General features: G+C 39.7%; 1 protein-coding gene across 2 annotated transcripts in view; it reads right to left on the reverse strand.

Moving 5' to 3' along the window:
* The window catches only part of RAB6B (RAB6B, member RAS oncogene family), a 69,859-nt gene that overhangs the window by 11,069 nt on the left and 38,072 nt on the right, over window positions 1–20,718 (reverse strand). The window contains exons 3-8 of one of the 2 annotated variants that reach the window (XR_014492591.1): window positions 19,335–19,388; window positions 16,916–17,021; window positions 10,250–10,361; window positions 9,741–9,834; window positions 9,025–9,091; window positions 3,854–3,979 (exon numbers count right to left, since the gene is read on the reverse strand). Coding sequence is in view for 1 of the 2 variants with exons in the window: in XM_083363189.1 (XP_083219315.1) it covers window positions 3,915–3,979; window positions 9,025–9,091; window positions 9,741–9,834; window positions 10,250–10,361; window positions 16,916–17,021; window positions 19,335–19,388 (498 nt within the window). In the remaining variant the exon portion in view is untranslated. Of the gene's footprint in view, window positions 1–2,142; window positions 3,980–9,024; window positions 9,092–9,740; window positions 9,835–10,249; window positions 10,362–16,915; window positions 17,022–19,334; window positions 19,389–20,718 lie in introns of those variants that run through there. The other variant, XM_083363189.1, reaches the window with a different exon arrangement.

Below are 20,718 nucleotides of genomic sequence, written 5' to 3' on the forward strand. Positions count from 1 at the left end.
TTTACATTTCTCTGCTCTGACAGTGCAAAGGGAGGTACCATTCCGATAAATCCTTGCATTTACCTATTTCTTTGGAATAGGCAATAAGAGACTGATTATGTAAATATTCTCTGACACTACTGTTCCTTAGATTATGGGGTCTTTTGAAAGCTAAAATTAAATATACTTTGAAGGCTCTATTTTGGTTAAAAGTGCCTTTCTTAATAGGAGTTCATTGTTGGGGGGAAAGTGCTAGCTTTAATTTATTCATTAAATAAATGGTCTATATGCTTTCCCCAATTATCTCTTTTCATTGTTTTTGGTGTAGATGCTTATCTCCATGTAGAAAGCCCACCTAAGTCGTCTTCCTTTGTTAACAGTAATAAGCTATATTTAATTTTCACTAGAATCGTAATAATTGGGAATTAAATATCTGACTATAGGCCTCTATAACGTTCAGCTCACTGTAAATTGTGTTGTCCTTTTCACGCATTATCAATTTACCACCCTGCCTTGCTTTAATTTTTTAATCACTTTTTGCAATGGTATGAGGGAACGGTAGGGGGAAGAGCTGCAGCCAGCTAAGCTGCCCACAGCAGGAATATGGGCATGGCAAACACTCAGAAGAAACCTGCCCTAGTTTCTTGGGCTGTAAAGGCAACAGTGGAGAAATGTATTTTCAGACTTGCAAGATTCTGATAATGCAACCTTACAATAATTTGTTCATCTAGGTGTGCTTCTTGTCAAAAAATTGCAGGTTTTCAGTAATTTGGTTTTATCTTTAAAAATGTTCTCTTTTCATGAAATACCCCGGAGAAAGAAAACGGGATGGGATAACCTGCTTCTGGGATTACATGTGTGTAACTAGGACCACTTCAAATAGTCTGTTTACTTTAAAACATTTTGTTTTCAATGGTGAAATGCAAAAATAGCATTGTCGGATCCAGTACATCCACGGCAAGAATGCACCTCACAACAATTAGGCAATACCACTTAATTCTGTCTTGCTATTATTGTCCCCCCACTTTTTTTTTCAGTGGTGAGCAGCACTGCAGAAACAGCTATTTCATTTTGGTAGTTTGCATAAGGGGTGCCTACATGGCTACTGGATGGGAAACCTGATTGATTTTGCTTCTCAGCATCTGGTCACCCAGAATAACAAAAAGCAGTAGGGTAAAGTGGGTAAAACTTAGGATATTTATGCCAGGAGGAGGAAATCATCTCTCTTTTACTGGAAAGGAATGCATTTTTCACCACAAATGCAGTGATACTAAGTTATGGCCATTGTTTTTCTGTGGTGTATTTGATTGCTTAAAGGTAAAGGTAAAGGTTCCCCAGCACATGCGTGCTAGTCGTTTCCAACTCTAGGGGCCGGTGCTCATCTCCGTTTCAAAGCCGAAGAGCCAGCGCTTGTCCGAGGACAATTCTGTGGTCATGTGGCCGGCATGACTAGACGCCAAAGGCGCACGGAACGCTATTACCTTCCCACTGTAGTGGTCCCTATTTTTCTACTTGCATTTTTACATGCTTTCAAACTGCTAGGTTGGCAGAAGCTGGGACGAGTAACAGGCGCTCACTCTGTTACGCGGCACTCGGGATTCGACCCGCCAAACTGCCGACCTGATCGACAAGCTCAGTGTCCTAACCCACTGAGCCACCGCTGATTGCTTACTTGCTGGTAAAGGTGTGGTCTGATTGGTTGCCCTTTTTCAGCATGTACTGCAGACTTATAGTGTAGAAGTCACTGTTATGTCCACTCACTAAAATAGTTAAGTGACCATTCACATCTTTCATCTCATAAAATTGGAACCTGGAATGGCTGATCAAATATGGTAGCTCTCAAAAGTTCTTGTCAAAAACCTGAATGTTATTTTTATAACTAATTCTGGAGACAAAGCAGAAAACAAGTGTGACAACCATAAAGTGAAAATAGCAGTGGAGATAAACAAGCTGCCTCTCTGCTAATGGTAAATGAATGAAGCAATATATGAGGCGGGGAAGTCACAGAGGTGCTTGCAAAAATGACAATATCCAGGACAAATCAGCAAGGAAATTAATAGGTCAGCAGATTTCAGAAGGGAAGAAAACTCCAGACAGATGATAAATAGATTTTGCTACAATTAGACAAACTACATTGTGCATGGATAAATGGTTGTGCAGGACTACAAGTAAGCAGAAGTAATTTCCAAAGCATATAACTGAAATGTTTTGACTGTACAGAACTGAGATAGAAAAATACTATTCCATAATGAAAAAAACCCACATTGGTTATAACATTGTAGTTAATCTCTGTGACACATTTTGTAATTTTAGCTGAAGTGACAGCTAAAATTATATCTCAGAAACTCAGTTTCTCTGTAGTGCATCCAGAATGTGACTACATGGAATATCACACATTGATTGACAACATCTGGAGATATGTCTTTGTGTAGTTTTTTTCTAGTTTCACATTTATCTGAGTTTCGTTTATTGAAGACATTGACAAATCACACTTTTCCCCAACAATTAACAAAGACTTTCTAGACCCACACACTGCAGCAACTATAATTTTTTACAATGATTGTTGGCTGCATTCTCAACCGTAATAGTGGGTGAAACCAAGCATCTATATTGTGCCCGGGTGTTTATACATACACCTCTACACAGCTCTGTGTGTTAATGTATGTTTTATGTCACTATGAGACATGCATACACATGTATACCAAAATTACATACATTATCGCTTCGTCATTGCCAAGGTAAATTTATGGAGACAGACCATTTATTCTCTCTCAACCTTTGTTCGTTCATGCAGAAATTACTATCACTCATAATAATAAACCACCTTGAATAGTCCTGTTGGTTAAAAATCAGGTGATTTTATAGGGTAATTTTTTCGAAGTTATAGTAATTAACAATCCTGTTTGAAATTTGGCAACTGGTTTCAATGTTTTCATTACAAGAATCTACTTTAACAATTGAAAGCATTGCATAACGATGTTTAGGGAGTGGGAAGGAGAAATATAAGTTTTTCAACCTAAATTTAATGGCGCTCTTACTGATTATAGTGACTTATGCAGGGAATAAAGACTAATCCAGAGTTCCCTGATACAAATCATGCTTGTAAGTAGACAGCGGTGTCCCTGGTTTTCCATATTCACTCAATTATACATTTGTTCTAGGGCTTTCCATTAAAGTTTTTAAAAAATCACACACCTGGACTATGTGACATAAGTGAAGACTTTAAACCATTTCTGATATTAAAATATGATGCAGGAAGCTGTACATGCACCACAGAGTGTGCCAAGATGTTCTCTTTGAAAATGGGGTATACTGTGCAGAAAGACCACCACTGTCATGTATTAGAATTCACTTATAGCTTGCTCTTCCTCCTCTTTATAGCTATAGAATCAGAGACCTGTATTATGTTATAACAGTTGCAACGGGACTGCTGTCTCTGGTGTATAAATGGTAACGCTCGGCGAACTGATCAGTCTTAGGTTACTACAAGATGCAGCTACAGCTAATATGTTAAACTTTGAAATTAGGCAGCCTATATAATCTTGGGGTTTTCTTTGTAAATTTTAGCTCAAGTTGATGGAGACTTGATTTTTATTTTTTACAAATATACAATTTTAAAAAAAAAAGTACTCCAAAAGGATAAAAGTCCCCATGGCTGAAAGTTGTATACACACGATTAAAGTGTCTTGTGGAAAATTCTGAATTGTTTTGGCATTTTTAATAAAGTACATTATATTACAACTAAATAAAACAAAAAAAGAAAAGGCTAGAGCCAGCTGTTGATTTGTGTTGAGCCTCCCCACCCTAGAGAGGTATTGAGAGAAAAAAAATCCTCCCCAACCAATAACTCAATTTGTATTTTGAGGAAGCTAACCAATAGGAAGCAACACAACAAGCGTGGTGTCAAATGAAGCTGACAAATCCTGCATTTTGCATTAACAAGAACATCCTCCTTCACTCGCCGGTGGTTCCTGTGGTTTGTCCAATTTAATGTCTATCACTGGAAAAAAGGGTTAAGGGAGATAAGCAAAAAAAAAAAAAGCCATTCCTTTGGTCATTGTGAAACAAGAAGTGTAGTCCTTGACTTACAACCACAACTGAGCCCAACATTTATGTTGCTAAGCGAGAAATTTGTTAAGTGAGTTTTGCCCCGTTTTACAACTTTTCTTGCCACATTTGTTAAGTGAATCACTGCAGTTGTTAAATTAGTAACACGGTTGTTAAGTGAATCTGGTTTCCCCATTAACTTTGCTCGTCAGAAGGTCGCAAAAGGGGATCACATGATCCTGGGAGCCTGCAACTGTCATAAATGTGAGACAGTTGTCAAGCATCTGAATATAAATCACGTTACCATGGACATGCTGCAACGGTCTTAAGTGTGAATAATGGTCATAAGTCACTTTTTTCAGTGCCATTTTAACTTCGAACAGTCATTAAGCAAACTGTTGTAGGCCGAGGGCTGTACCCGTACTGTATTAACCAGCAGCAACAACTCTGAAGGGGAAGAATAAGCATTGTCTGGCCTTAAAATCTGCTTAAATACACTATAGAGATAATTCTGGTTAACAAACACAGATATGTACACTGCTAAAGAATGCTTATAGCAAAGTTCAGATGGACTAATCAATTATCTTCTTTATCCTGAAAATATTAAGAGTTCCATTTCCATTTATCCTGTTCCCTCTTTAGAAGCTGTCCATTACTGATCATTTGGCAATCTATGATAAGAGTTAGGAAATAGATTATATAACCAACTATTACATCTGATACTCAGTTAACCAGTGATAGTAGTATAAATGCAGAACCAGGACATAAAAGGAGATCTAAATCGTGCCACTATCCCTCCAAGGAATAAATCATTGGAATTCAAAGTGTATACTCAGTGTATACTGTATACTCAGTGTATCTCCTCTAAATGTAAATAGTCCCCTTAAAAACGGGTGGAATTTCTCCCTGAACTATCCTGGAGGACAGATACTCACTTTAAAAAGCAACGCAAGCAAGGTATTTTGTTAGTAGTTTCCAGGCCATGCTTTCTGTATGTGCTTCTAACATAACTAACATATATTACACTCAGTCTACGCCACCTAAATGAGCCACCCTTTCCCAAAATAAAAAAGTAAGGGATTAGTCTAGAAGGCAGACATCTCTCTCTTTTGCTACAGGGACTTAAAGCATGTTTCTTTTTTTCTGTCCAAAGAAATATTTGCTTGTCTGGATTGTTTTTAGGACTTTTGGATAAATGAAAATTAGGCCCAGTGTACCTCCTTCTCTTCCGTGACTACAAAGTACCATAGATTGTATCAAAACCGCAACTTTCAAAACCTTGACTGCGTCCTCTGTTGTTACTGAAAACCACAAAGGTAAGTGGAGCAATTTATGTGTGCGGCGGAGACTGTAACAACCCCAGGTCTTGCAGGTATGATGGAGTGGGGAGTTGGCTTGGGTCTCCAGGATCACAGCAGCTTTGAGCATGCTGTTGGGCCAATTGAGATGGGGGGAGATATAGTAGGAAAGTGAAGGCAGTTGCAGCGTCCCTGCAGTTGACTGGGCAGACCGCCAAACACTTGAATTTTCATTACATGACCACAGGGGCGCTATGGTGGCTGAAACTGGTATAAGTTGCAAGTCCCTTTGTTTAGCACTGTTATAATTTAAAAGGTTGTTGAATGATGTGCTTGTTAAGGGAGGACTACCTTATTAAGGAAGACTGAATGGCGAGACATATTTCATCTGAGTATTGGCATGCAAAGCTCAGGTAGAAAAAAGAATAAACCAAGCACATCATTCAGATTGGTAAAAGGCACTGGAATGAGCTGACACTTGATCAGAAAACTTTCAATTTTTGATATCTCATTTGTACAAGATTTAGATTTTCAATAATGAAAAGAACTTGAAGCATGCATTAATGCCTCAGGAAAATAACTGAGCAACAGATGCTGTGGAAAGTTCAAATTATTGAACTTTGATTGCTGTGAAAGCAAATAAAATGGAAATGGAAAAAAGGAAAGCAATTCCTAAATTGAACACTGAAATTTAGCAAGGACACATGCTGGTTTTGATTTGGAAGCCACTGAAATGACTAACTACAGTACTTTTACAAAGTGAAAGTATACATAAGGCTAATGAGGGGAAGTATAATTCACATTTGTTATAACTAAATTAACTAAAATTCAGATGGGAATGCTGAAATAAAATATTTTTAAAGCTCTTTTAAAGTAGTGTTCACATAGCCACTCAGCATGTTAGAGTCTGCTTGAGTTAATTTCTAAATCACACTTATTTGTTAAGATCAGCAATTCAGGGAGAAGGAGGACTTACACAGTCCTCTTCAATAACTTACATAAAGAATGTTAACATGGTATAAATTGCCATTAGCTGGCAACTATGCATGTATATTCACTATTTCCTGCCAGCCTCAGGGACAGAAGGAAGTCATTATTGCTGGGTTTCATTTATTTCAAATAAATAACAGTTAATTGAACAATATTCATTAGTACTGCTCTGTGCTAATGCTTTCATTTGGTGTATTCATCCCATAATGGGAGAAATGAGATTCTGAGTTCAATTTAACAAGGTCATTTTGTGTGTCTGAGGAATTCACAATAGGAAGGAAGTGATTAGCTGATTCCTCATCAGACTCCTGATACCTTACAGTACAAAGCTGAATGTTACCAAGACACAAAGTTGTTGGCTGTAGAACATTCAGTCTTTCCCAGTAGGAAAATACAGCCAAAACAATCTGAAACATTTTTTTACCCATCTGTGATTTAAAATTTTAGAGATATAGAATTCTTGAAAGACTTGAAACAAATGTAGAATCAGCACATAGATTTCTGGGACTTTTCAAAACAGTTGCCTTTTGAAATCCACATAGCGATCTTGAGATCAGCTGAAAACCTTTGAACTTTTCTTGATATACGCTTACATTAAAATATATGGAAAGCTATATTTCCCTAAGATAATAAAGCACCAAAAGTTTGTCACCAAGAAATGCTGAATTCTAAATGAGTCCATTCTTATGTGTTTGCCCGTTGCCCCTTCTGTATTCTATGTTGACTGAACGTAAAGGGAAAGACAAAGGAAAGTGCAAAACTTAATTTTGTGGGCACTGATCATTATAATTTTATTTTTATTTATTTTAATTCCATTTATATCCCGCCCTTCTCTGAAGACTCAGGGCGGCTTACAAGCTTAGCAGTAATCAGCCTGATATATTGCTCACTTTCAAGTCCTTCACCCCAACCACTAAGAACTACTTTTTATTTAAAAAACTCAATATCATCCCAACTTTAATTTTAATGTAAACCAGACATGTCAAACACAAGGCCCGGGGGCTGGATCCGGCCCGCAAAGTGGTTTCATGCGGCCCGTGAAGCCATCCTGAAAACAGTGAGGGAACGGCCCCCACTGCCTTGGCCCTGGCCCAGAGACCCTCCTTCCGCCAGAGACCCCCAGATCTGTCCCACTCCTGCCCAGGCCCCCATAGGCACCCTTGATGTGAACGATCTAGAGCTGGCCACACCCACCCAGTAGGCCACACCCACTCTAACCACACACACCCAGTAGGCCACGCCCACCCTGGCCACACCCACCCAGCCCCTTGAGGGCAACCGCAATGCTGATGCGGCCCTCAGTGAAATTGAGTTTGACACCCCTGATGTAAACTAAAGAAAGTTCTGGGAGTGCTGAGTTTGTATTGAGGCAATATAGGTAGTCCTCAACTTACAACCATTTGTTTAGTGATGTTCAAAGTTACAATAGCACTGCAAAAAGTGACTTATGACTGTTTTCACACTTATAAGCACTGCAGCATCCCCATGGTCACGTGATCAAAATTCGGGCTCTTGGCAACTGGCATTTATTTATCACAATTACACTGTCCTGGGATCAGGGGATCACCATTTGTAACCTTCCCAGCTGGCTTCCAACAAGCAAAATCAACCGGGGAAGTCAGATTCACTTAATGACCACATAATTCACTCAATGACTGCAGTCATTCCCTTAACTATGGCAAAAAACGGTTGTAAAATGGGACACAACTCACTTAACAACTGCCTTGCTTAGCAACAGAAATGTTGGGCTCAATTGTGGTCATAGGTCGAGATTACCTGTATTACAAATGGCCTAAATCAATTTTCTAGGCTAAAAATGTGGCTTAATTGTATTATATGCATTAACCAAATTATTCCTCAGGCTTTATATAACAATTTGTATTTCTTTTAACTTCTGCATTCTGTCAGTCCAAAGGGTACCGTATATTGCCCATGGCGAGAGACAGACTTTAGATTAAAACTAATATTCTTCATTTTTGGAGCTTTTTAGAGAACTTGGACTTTTGTATTATTTTGGGTGGTCTTATTAATTATTTCACTATTTAGCTAGTGGATTGTATTGACTGAATAGTTAAAATATTTCTTGCTGTTCCAACAGATACAACAAGATAGTCCTGGCTCCAGATGGGCTCAGATAGTGCCATACTATGTGATCCAGGTGACCTGCTCTCTGTAGTAGCACCTTCCCAGCCTTCCTCCAAGGTCTGCTTTGCCCAAATTTTGCCAGCCTTACGAAAGGGTGTGAAGACCTGGCTGTGATTTTAGGGAGTGTGACTTGCTTTTTAAAATGCCCCAGACTTTGTATTGTTACAACTAGTTTTAGAGAAATTGTACTTTTCTCTTCTGCTTTTATATTAGTTTCTGAATTGTGATTGGCCTCTCTGAATTATTTGCTTAAGTTGCAAAGCCATATACATTTTCCTAAATAAAGGAACAAATATTTCCCCTATTTCAACCATTGATAGGCGGGGGGTGTCAATGGAACAGTAGAGGAAATCTCTTCAAGCTTGAAATAATTTGGAAGAAGATATATAACATATGTACAGTACATGTTACATGTAAGACTGCAACATACAGCCTTATCACCACAATCACAAACTAACTTACTTGCCACTTTAAACATCCCATTTCTTATTTATCTGAATTGCTTCTGAGTTCCTAAATGGAAATTCTCTTTGTGAAACTGTTGTTCTTAATTAACAAAGGATACTCCCTTCTTTACTCTTCTCTTGAACGCTCTCCATCCCTGGTAGGGCTGATGCAACACGTCGGAAGAGCTAGAGATACCAAGGGCAATAGGAATTGAGATTAAACAACAAGACAAGAAACAATCATGACCTTTGCATCCAAAATGAAATTGAAACTAGCAACAATACTGTGCACGTGACTTTTATAAAAGAAGAATCCCAAACTATATTCCACTAGTGCAGGGGTAGGCAACCTCGGCTCTTTTATGACTCATGGACTTCAACTCCCAGAATTCCTGAGTCGACTCAGGAATTCTGGGAGTTGAAGTCCATGAGTCATAAAAGAGCCGAGGTTGCCTACCCCTGCACTAGTGCATTAGCTGAAAGTTACAAGAACGAGTGCTCTTCAGATTAGTATCACAGGGAAAAGTCCTTCCACTGAACAGTGAAAGCCACATGTTTCCAGGAGGTATCATTTCAATTTCTAGCATATGAAGTAATTTGCCTGGAGATCCAACTGACTGCAAATCAGGGATGAATTAAATAAAAATGATTTTTGTATAAAGTGATGGCATCCTGAAAATAATCAGGTCACAAAGGCCTATTTGCTATATAACAGTTTTTACCAACAGAATAATAATTTCCCTATATATTCTCCCCCCTCATCTTGTTATGTATCCTTTCTCATGTATGAAAAATGCAATTTCTTATGTGTACCCAAGAATAAACATCGCATTACCTGTTTTACATTGTATCCCGTTTTTGCACTTGTTTCAATAAACATGACATTTAGTTCTTTAGCTCTCTGTTCCCCTTCTTCAATGGTAATTTGCCTAGAGTCAGACAAGAGGGAAAACGGTAGCTGATTCAATGCAAGTGGGGAAGTGGGGAAAACAGGGTATCTTGGAATTGGGATCCACCTACTTCCATAACAAATGCAAGAAGAAATACTACTCTAGGGAATCCTTTGACAAAGAGACCTTAGAGCACGGGTGTCAAACTCGCTGGGTCACATGACGTGTCATGACATATAGAGACTTTTTTTTGCACTGCCAGAGCTGGGGTGGGCACAGCCTCTGCATGATGCAACCAGCCCACGGGCCGGCAGTTTAACACCCTGCCTTAGAGGTCTTCCACAGTATGAGACCTACTGCCTTTCTTCAACTTTTCTGTATATAGTATAAACAAATTAAGAGACAGCTTCTGTAACTACAATGCTTCCTTTTCATTCTGAAGGTGTCTATTTACCTTTTATCTGCAAGGTCAGTTTTGTTGCCCACTAACATAATGATGACATCACTTCCTCTTTCTGTTCTGACATCATCAATCCATTTGGAAGTTTGTTGGAATGAATTGAGATCTGTGAAGAAAAACCAGAAATTAGGTACGGGGCAAATGCCAGTCTTTCCAACAGATGATGGAAATGGCTTAGCCAATGGATTTGGAGAGTTTTTTATGATTTCTGACAATAGTCGTAGTGCTAAATGAATTTGAGAAAATTCATTCAAACTCGGGGATGGATAAACTCTGGTTCCCAAATATTTTTGAATCACAACTCATATAATTTTTAGCCAGTAAGGTAAAGGATGCCGGAAATTTTACTCCACCAATATCTGGGTTCTTCCCCCTGGATCAGTCAATTAATTCAGAGTGACTGAATACTGAGCTTAAAATTATTATATGTGAAAATTTAAAGGGGATTTTGCACCAATTACTTAAGCTATCTCATAGGGTTATTTGAACATTAAAGAGAAGTTGGACAGCTGACTGGATTTCCTTATAGAGAATCTCATTTCCTTAGAAAAAGGGAGAAATAGATAAAAGTGTACAAAGAAATTGTAAAATAAGAAGTGATATCAACTTTTCTGCCTATTTTATGAGGCTAGAGGAAGGAAGAAATAAAAGCGATTCAAAGAAATCAAAACCAAGGTTTTGGATACAAACATCAGGACAGTGAAAGCCAAAAGAGAGAATATTTGAATACAACAATTTTACTTAAGATAAGGTATTTTTTTACAAGGATGTTAATGGACAGGAAGTGAACAGAAGGTTGACGATTTGTTGCTTTATTATAACTGTAATCCAAACAGTGATTGGGCATGACATCAAATGTGCGTTTTACCACAATGTCCATTAGAATGTTCTCAGCAGTACCTCATCTTTCCCTATAGAAGAAATAGAACTAATGCCAACTGAGAAATTTCTCTCAGCTGAATTTTTTTTATCAAAACACAGATTATTATTCCCCCTCCCCCTAGCCAATTAATTTAAAACATGCATATCACACACAACATTTATAAAATTTACAACTAATCTATTTTTCAACCACAAGCTGCAAACAGAGCTAATACTAACATTTTAAGCATTTCTGTATTAGTAACTTGCAGCCGCATCCAGACATTGTTCTAATAAAGTATCCCTTGGGAAAGACATTTTGTGTAGCACAGCTGTAAATTCCAAGTACAGTAATGCTCTTTTCCCCAGTATTCTTGTTTTGTAGACTATTTGGTCGCGTGTGTCTTTTGTTCATACAGCTAATTTTCTGTGTACACCTTCATTTCATTTTGTTTGAGGCAACTTCTTATAAAAGAATTGCCATTAATTTGTTTTAATAAAACAATTTAAATCAATTTTTTACTTGATTTCAAATTAAATTAATTATATTGGTTGACAATGAGATTTTTTTTAGTACAATTGCCAAATACAATAAACTGGTTTTAGGTATATGTGTGCACTAATTATTTCAACACCAATACATTTTAACAACATATTCTATTTGTAAATGAATGCAAATGCAAATTATTTATTTATTTATTTATTTATTTATTTTTATAAACCGCCCTTCTCCCGAGGGACTCGGGGCGGTGTACAGAATAAGGTAGGCATACAGAATGAACAATAGTGAAAACAAACAATAGTAAAATACAAACTGCGACCCCAATTAGAGCTATCAGGCCAGGCCGGACTGCTGGAACAGGTAAGTTTTTAATTCGCGCCGGAAGGTGCGGAGGTCGGGGGCCATCCGGATTTCGGTTGGTAAGCTGTTCCAGAGGGCTGGCGCACCCACTGAGAATGCCCTCCCCCTGGGGGCCACCAGCCGACATTCCTTGAGCGGTGGCACCCTGAGGAGGCCCTCTCTGTGGGAGCGCACAGGACGGTGGGGTGCTGACATTGGCAGAAGGTGCTCCCGTAGGTAGTCCGGACCCATGCCATGTAGGGCTTTGTATGTCATTGTTAGCACCTTGAACTTCACACGGAAGGCAACTGGAAGCCAGTGCAGCGCACGGAGGAGAGGTGTGATATGGGAGTATCGGGAGGCTCCCAAGAGTGTCCGTGCCGCTGCACTTTGCACCAGCTGAAGCTTCCGAGTGGATCTCAAGGGCAGCCCCAAGTAGAGAGCGTTACAGTAGTCTAGGCGAGAGGTCACAAGAGCATGGGTGACTGTACGTAAGGCATCCAGGTCCAGATAAGGCCGTAATTGGCGAACTAGTCGAACCCGGGAGAAGGCCCCCTTGGTCACAGCTCCTATGTGATCTTCCAGGGAGAGCTGCGAGTCAAGGAGGACGCCCAGGTTGCGGGCCCTATCAACAGAGGGTAGTAACTTGTCCCCGATGTTAAGGGATGGGATGTTCTGAGTATCCTGGCTTGCCGGTACGTACAGCCATTCAGTCTTGTCCGGGTTCAGTTGAAGCCTGTTCCTCCCCATCCATTCCCGGACCGCTTTCAGGCAGCGGGACATCACGTCGAGGGCATCACTGATGTTGTTTGGAGTTGAGATGAAAAGCTGGGTGTCATCAGCATACTGATGGTACCCTACTCCAAAGCTGCGAATGATCTTGCCCAGCGGTTTCATGTAGATGTTGAACAGGAGAGGCGAGAGGACCGACCCCTGAGGGACTCCGCAAGCGAGAGGCCTCGGGGTCGACCTCTGTCCCCCTGCCAACACCGACTGCGAGCGACCCTGGCGAAAGGAGGAGAACCAACGCAGAACCGTGCCTCCCACTCCCAGTCCCCTGAGGCGTCGCAAGATACCATGGTCGATGGTATCGAAAGCCGCCGAGAGGTCTAATAAGACTAGGACAGAGGAATGGCCCCTGTCCCGGGCTCTCCAGAGATCATTTATCAGAGGGGCATAACAGTCATGGCACCCCCACCGATATCATCGCACCACCGTCCAGACAAGAACACCAAGTCTGGGGTGTGGCCTCTCTCATGAGTCGGTCCAGAAATTATTTGCGACAGGTCCATGGCCACCATGGAAGCCATGAACTCCCGAGCCAGATCGGACGATCCTCCCAGGGACGGTAGGTTAAAGTCGCCCAAGACCATGAGTCTTGGGAATTCAACCACCAACCCTGAGAGGACATCGAGTAGCTCGGGCAGGGCTGCCGCTGCACGATTAGGTGGTAGGTATGCCAGCAGCAGGCCCAACTGCGCCCCCGGGCCGTATCTCAGTAGGAGAGACTCACACCCGACCATCTGAGGGACGGTGATCTCTCGTGGGCTAAGGGATTCCCTGATGATAACTGCCACTCCCCCGCCCCTCCCATGGGTCCGAGGCTGGTGCAGCACCTGGAAACCTGGCGGGCAGAGGTCAACCAGAGGGACACCACCCTCTTGGCCCAGCCAGGTTTCCGTGATGCAAGCCAGGTCCGTGTGCTCGCTCTCCACTAGGTCACGAACAAGGTGTGCCTTGTTAGCTACGGACCTGGCATTCAGGTAGACCAGCCTTAGCATAGGAGGCTGCACACCTTATACAATTTTTTGTGCAAAAATAAAACAAAATAACAGATTTAAGAGCTGTTATCATTAGTTATCCTTAGATAAAAAATAATTCCATCATCCAAAACTTTGTTATACTGTATTTAACGAACAGATGCTTTGGGATTAAAAAAAAAGACTGACTACATTTGATTGTGTATCACCATAGCATTAAAACAAAATTCGAACAGTGTATGAAAAAAAAAAGGTTCCTTAAACGTCTGCTGGCTATATCTATACATTTTCCTTGATAGCACTCTATTGCCTTCTTTTTAGCATTTTTTTCAACTTCCAGCTTAAAAAAGGCAAGGCATCCTGCACCAGGACCTGAAAGTTTGTTTAAGCAGGTTGCTAGGCAACCTGTTCACATTCAGCCCTTCTTATCCTCCCACTTTTGAATTAGCCCAATCGGATCGCATTTCCTTCAATTTGAGCCATCTGAAGGTCCGTCGCTGCAATGCATTCTGGTGCTCTGCAACCTGGCTGCCTGAGGAGAATTTGGCTCTCTGGAACAGTTTCCTTCAGCTTTTGTGTGTGTGTGTGTGTGTGTGTGCGCAAAAAAAGGTGCTGGAACGCTGTTCTGAGCGCTCTATGGGGAAAAAAGCCCTGGTCCTTCCAAAGCAATCCATTAGAAAAGGACAAAAGTGAGCCACTTTTGTCTATTCACTCCTCAACTGCATTGGTCAGCTGGAACCACTAGAGGGAGGCACATCCTCCTTTCTGTCACTTTCCACTCCTCTTATGTTCATTTCAATAGGAACAATACAATGGCAAGAAATGGCTTCAGAAAAAGCTAGTGTTTTCCTGGCAGAACCTGGATCCAGGATTTCAGGATCAGAATTATTTTATCTTGGTAGCTCCTTTAGCATGGAGACAGGTTTTGTGGAAGGAAGAAAGCGAGTGCTATCTGAAAGTCATTGATCACTGAGGGAACTAAACTATGGAATTTGCCCCCAGAACGTTTGTGGATGGCCACCAGTTCAAATGGTTTACAAATGAGTGTAGACAAATTCATGAAGGATAACCAGTAGTGCAGGTTAAGTAAGATTATGAATAATTTATTGTGGCCATTTCAGATAAATCTTTTTCCACACTACTATTCCCTGTTTTACAACCACTTTTTACAGACAAGGAAAAGATGCCATTGCAGATAAAAAAAGCATGTGCTTATGCAATAACATCAGTATAGTTACAAACACCAAATATAATTGCTTCTGCTACCCTGATGTTAAATACTGTTTCTTGAGAATAAGTACTGCACATCTACGTAGGAAAAAATAGTTCATTTTTGAAATCAAAGGAATAACAAACACCTGTAAACACAAACATTTATCTGTCTTGATTGTAGTATACTTCTTAAACCACAGGAGAGATGCATGGAAAAAAGTCTAGTGTGTCCCTCTAGAGTAGGTCAGCCAATGTTATCATGCCTGTCATCTCTGTCTCTCTGAGTGATCATTTGGAAATATTTTGGCACTGGGCACTGGCCCTTTGCCCTGTGGCCTAGCTGAAGCTGAAGCTAAGACTGCTGCACTTCTACCTTTCCCATAATGTAGGTCTGATCCGGGAGACATTTCTTATGAACTAGATTTGCCAATGTGGTTGTAATGGTAGATCATGCCTAGGGAGCTATGGATTAAAAATGACCATCAGCTAAAAGGTGTTATTTGGTCAATCACTCCCTTTCAGCCTATTGGAGAATAAAATGGATGTATGTGAATATTACAAATTAAGTGTAATTTGAAGAAAACGTGAGATATAAATATAATAAATCAAAGAAATACAAGCACTTTTAAAGCAAAAGAGCCACAGATTGTTCTGGTGATGGCAGTTGAAGCCATCCTGAGAAATATTACAATGATAGATATTGCAAAGGAAAACAGAAGTGCAGTCAAAAGTACTATCGCTTTAGATGCAAACATGTTAAAAGAAATAAACTAATGTGTCATTTTTTTAAAAAAGACCCACAAAAATTTACATAGGCTATTTATAAAAATACCGATCAGAAGATATTTCAGTGTTTTGCCTGTTTGCTAATTTCACTCGGCCCATAAATCAATTCATCTATAGCCTATGGGCAATCAGTATTATATACACATAAGGAAATAATGTACTCTTAACAAGATTTAAAAAGCATTGATCTAATTTTTCAGGAAGGAACCAGACTATAGTTAAAGGATTCCTGCTTTACTTGGCATGAGACTTCCCACTGGTATCAAGTCTAATAATAGTGGAAGCAGAATGTGGGATTATTTGGACTATCAAGCTACTCCTTAAGGCAGTCTTTCTTAACCCTGGCAATGTTAAGTTGTGTGGACTTCAAATCCCAGAATTCCCTACCCACCACCGGGCTGGGAATTTAAGGTATGCCTCTAATATTCATTGAACCTCTTAAGAACTAGCCTTCTCCAATGTAGATATACAGAGCCAGTTTGGTGTAATGGTTAAGGCATTGGGTTAGAAGCTCAGAGACTGTGAGTTCTAGTCCCACCTTTGGCCAGTCATTTTCTCTTTCACCCTAGGAAAGAGGCAATAGCCAACCACTTCTGAAAAACCTTGATTTGAAAAACCCCAAAGGGGTTTGTCCAGGGAAGCACCCAAAATTGATAAGATTAAACAGAAGAAAAATAATGCCTTGGATTACAATTGTCCACATGAGGGAAGCTTTACTTCAACAAGATTGAAGAGTACTGGATGGGGGAAGCTGCTAACAAGGACATTTAGAATTCCTGCGTTCTACTGCAGTTTAAAATATTGGGGTAGCATAAAGGAGAACAGAGCCAAGCTCTCCAGTGTTATATCTCACATCTTTTCAGTACAATCCGTCTAATATAATCATTTGTTTCACCTTATATTGAGTAATGTGATATACTGTGTTATAGAGCAGAGGTCCCCAACTTTTTGGGCACCAGGGACCGGTTCTGTGGAGAAAAGTTTTTCTGCCGACTGGAGGGTGCGTGGTTTTCTGTGCTGCCTGCATCCCACAGATGGGGCTTTGCTTGTTTGTGCGGACTGGTTGCTGGCTTGCTGCGGACCAGTACCGGTCCACGGACTGGGGATTGGGGACCCCAGTTATAGAGAGGACTAATATTGAACTAAAACGGCCTTTAGAGTGTATTTCCATTTAGACAACCACATCCACACTTAACTCACTTGTGATGTCATAAACCACCACAGCTACTGTAGAGTCACGAATGTAACTGGGAATCAAACTTCGGAATCTCTCTTGGCCTGCTGTGTCCCAGAGCTGCAACCGTACCTGCCAGGGCCAAGGGAGGAGAGCAGCAAAGAGAAACGCATATACACATACACACACACAATTAGGAAGAGAAACAGATATAAACAACAGGAAGAGAAAACAAAAGAATTAAACAGAAGAGGCTTCTAGCCATGTGTTTTGTTCTTAAATTGATCATGTAATGTTTTATTCATGTCTTTTAATTATTCAAAGCATTATTTGTAATCTTATGTAATGCCCACACAAGATTACAAGCATATACTTTTATGTATTTATAATCTATAGAACATACATGGGAAGAAATGTATCTTGTACATTGGTTTTCCCCCAACCTGTTTTGATTAGAAAAACAGTGGTTTTCCCTGTGGATAAAGCAGAAAGTACATCAAAATTAAAATTTGCAGTTTTGGCACAAAATTTGAAATAGGGAATATTTGAAGAGGGGAGGGGGAAGAATTAATTTATGTATGGAATTTGAGAAGAAAACTTTAAAATTTTGGACATGGATATTATCTGCTTTGATAGATTTCTACTCCATCTTCACAAAATCTTCGATCCAGAAAAGGTTGTATGTTTTAAAGTATGAGGTTGAAATATCTAAAAATTCTTATTTTAAAAATTGACATCTTAAAAACACATTAAAAATGTTATAACTATGAAAGTTTGATATAATGAACAAAAAGAAAGAGGGCACTGAGCTAGAAATTTGAAGGAGAGATGCTGTAATAGTTGGTTTTAAAAAGCAATTGGGATCAGCTTACAATAATATCACAAAAGACACAGCCAGGTTTCACTGAAAGGAAGGCCTCAGCAATACATATTTGCATTGATTCATGAGATTTGCAACATGGTCTGTAGCTATCTGCATTATTAGAGGAATCAGGAGGATCAATACTCCAGGAATACTCAAGCATTGTGTCATCATAAAGCAGGCATGTCAAACTCACGACGTCACGTGACGTCGCACAATGTATTGGGACAGTTTCGCCATTGCCGGCAATAGGGTGGGTGCGGCTTCCAGATGACACATCCGGCCCACGTGCCGGCAGTTTGACACCCCTGTCATAAAGTATAATTGGGCACAAGAGTTTTACACATATACAAAATACAGACTGACTTGGGAATATTTGTTAAAGGAATGCTTCATTAAACATAATCTGAATGCAGGTAACCTACCCTATGGTACATTTGACTTTGTTTTCCCCTAGGGAAACAACTAGCTTGCATCTTCTGATGAAAGGACAGCAGAAATAAGAAAGCTACAGTATTCATCTTCCAGCTTTTAGACTGAGATCATACAAACTGTGGGGCAGCCTAGGGAAATTAACCAGTATTTTTCCTCTTGCATTTCTATTATATCAGCCTGTCATTTTCATAAAAGCAATTGGAAAGCCTTGGAAACAATCCATTAGGACTAAGATGGATGTTTGAGACTGCATTAACACTGTACCAGATGCTACTGATTAATGCAGTGCCACTGCTGCTTCTTTCTCATTATTGCTAATGTCCATCTGTGTTGACATTGGATTATCCTTACAAAAAGGTTCTCCCCAAATTATAAATTGGTTTTTTTAAGTAGGGGCAGTGACAGTTCTAAGAAAAAGTAGAAACCTCAAAACATAGGCACTTAAAAGCTTGCTAGTTAAGAGGCCACATGTCCCTCTTTGAAGAAATTGCATGCTCCATCTCATCCCAGAGATGGCAGGCAATCATGCTAGCGGCCTTGGATGTGTGACTACCATGAAATATTATAGCAGTATTCCAAACTAGAAAGTCAAAAATACATCCGGAAGAGAGTAATGACAAACCATGCTGGTACTTTTGCCAAGCAAACAATGTGATGCACCCATGACGCTATCTGCAATTAAGCTCAATTCACAGGTGACTTTATTTATTGACATGGAAGGAATGAAGTGAAGTTGCTAATCCCTAAATTAAGATTCAGCCAAAATCCCAGATAAATGATTTTGGACTTTTACAGTAATCCATGGGGTTTGTGGTCATTATTTATGGAAGGTGATAATTGCTAGCCTGAATTCTGTTCATTTGTCCTACTTTTGCATCGCAAGGAACAACAGCAGAATCTTGTGAAAAGCAAGAAGAGGCCAGGTAGAAAAAGTGTGATTCCATTTTTTTTAGGACACTATGTTCCTAAGAAGATCCAGGGCAATATATCAAAAACTAGGTATGATAAACTGTCAATGGATAAGTTAATTAGCAGTTTGATCAAAGGGGGGGAGGGGTTAGCATGGAAACCACTTGATGTTTGCCCACTATTTCTTTCTGATCACAGAACTTGATAATCTCAGCAGTTCAGCACTTCCTGCTACTTACTGTCCGATCTTCCAAATACATCGTTTTAGATAGGAAGTCAATTCCAATTGTAGCCTGTAAGAAAGAGGGAAAATGGAAGAAAAGTCAGCAACTATTTTGATTCAAAATTATTTTTAGATTATACTGCTTCAACAGGAACAAGTGAATTCAAATATTGCAGCATATATATTTGATTGTTAAATTTATATGCTGCCTATCTCACCATGGGGCTATTCTAGGCAGTTTACAACAGTAAAAAGGAAGCAATAAAAAGAGTATAAACAGAACAGAAATAAGTTAATAAACAATGAAAAGGAACACAATGAGAATACATGAATATGATAACCAAAAAAATTGGATGTGTGGAAAGCAGAGAACAAGGGTGGGGGGAGGGTCAGTAAGATAGTAAGATAAATACTAAGATAGTCCCCCCCAATATCAAACTCCAATAGACTTTATAATCAAGACTTCAGAAAATCTCAATTTGAAAATAAAAATGGAAGGCTATTATTGTTAAAATAAGCCCCAAGCCTCCTTGAAAATAGAAAGTAGATGCAGACTTGTTGTTCATTATGCAACTTACATAATGAAGTTCTGTCCTACATACACTGTTCGCAATCAAGCAGCCTTCCACATCTAGCATCATTTACATCACATCATCACTATACCTGCTGTGCTCCTTGGAGGTTTTTGATTTTTAAATATGGCCCTAGCTGCAAAATAATAGCACTTACTTGATGTAATATACACAAATACTAGTTATTTTCTATTACTTGATTTCACATTGATTTCCCAACCAAATATGCACATTGTGGCTAAGTACATGACAAAGGAGCTCTACAACCTTGGGACTACAAAGCTGACCAGTGTAATTAAAAGGGGCTGTGTCAGGTGGAGCTCAGGTGGAGAAGTTCAGATTTCAAGTCACATCTGCTTCTGAGTTTAGCTGGTTAATCAAACAGTGTGTGCTGCAGTCCGGAAAGGCATTCTCTCCAGAGGCAGCTGGCCGATATTTACCAAGCCAACACAGCACTGACTCCATATGGTTAGTAGTACCCACAATGAGCTGTGTTTATTCAAGTTTTTTTTAGAAATGCAAAAATAGAATTTGAAAATCAGATGACAAAAATCCATCTTCTATTGTTGAACTCAGATGGCTGTTCTAAGCTATTGAGTGATATAGTTCAGACATAAAAAGAGAGTATTTTCAGTGGCACAGCACAGAAAGAAACAGATGGAACTTAATTTGCACATTTTCATGCCCCTGGCAGATTGGTTTATTCTGCCTCGCCTATTATTGCTGTAAAAAAGCAGCATTAAATTATAGTGAAGGAAAAATAAGGAAATACTCCCATGGCCAAAGGAGCTTCATTCAATACTTATTTAGACTTCTGGTTGTTGCTGA

The sequence above is a fragment of the Vipera ursinii genome (genome assembly GCF_947247035.1).
Source record: "Vipera ursinii genome assembly, chromosome: 5".
Taxonomy (NCBI): domain Eukaryota; kingdom Metazoa; phylum Chordata; class Lepidosauria; order Squamata; family Viperidae; genus Vipera; species Vipera ursinii.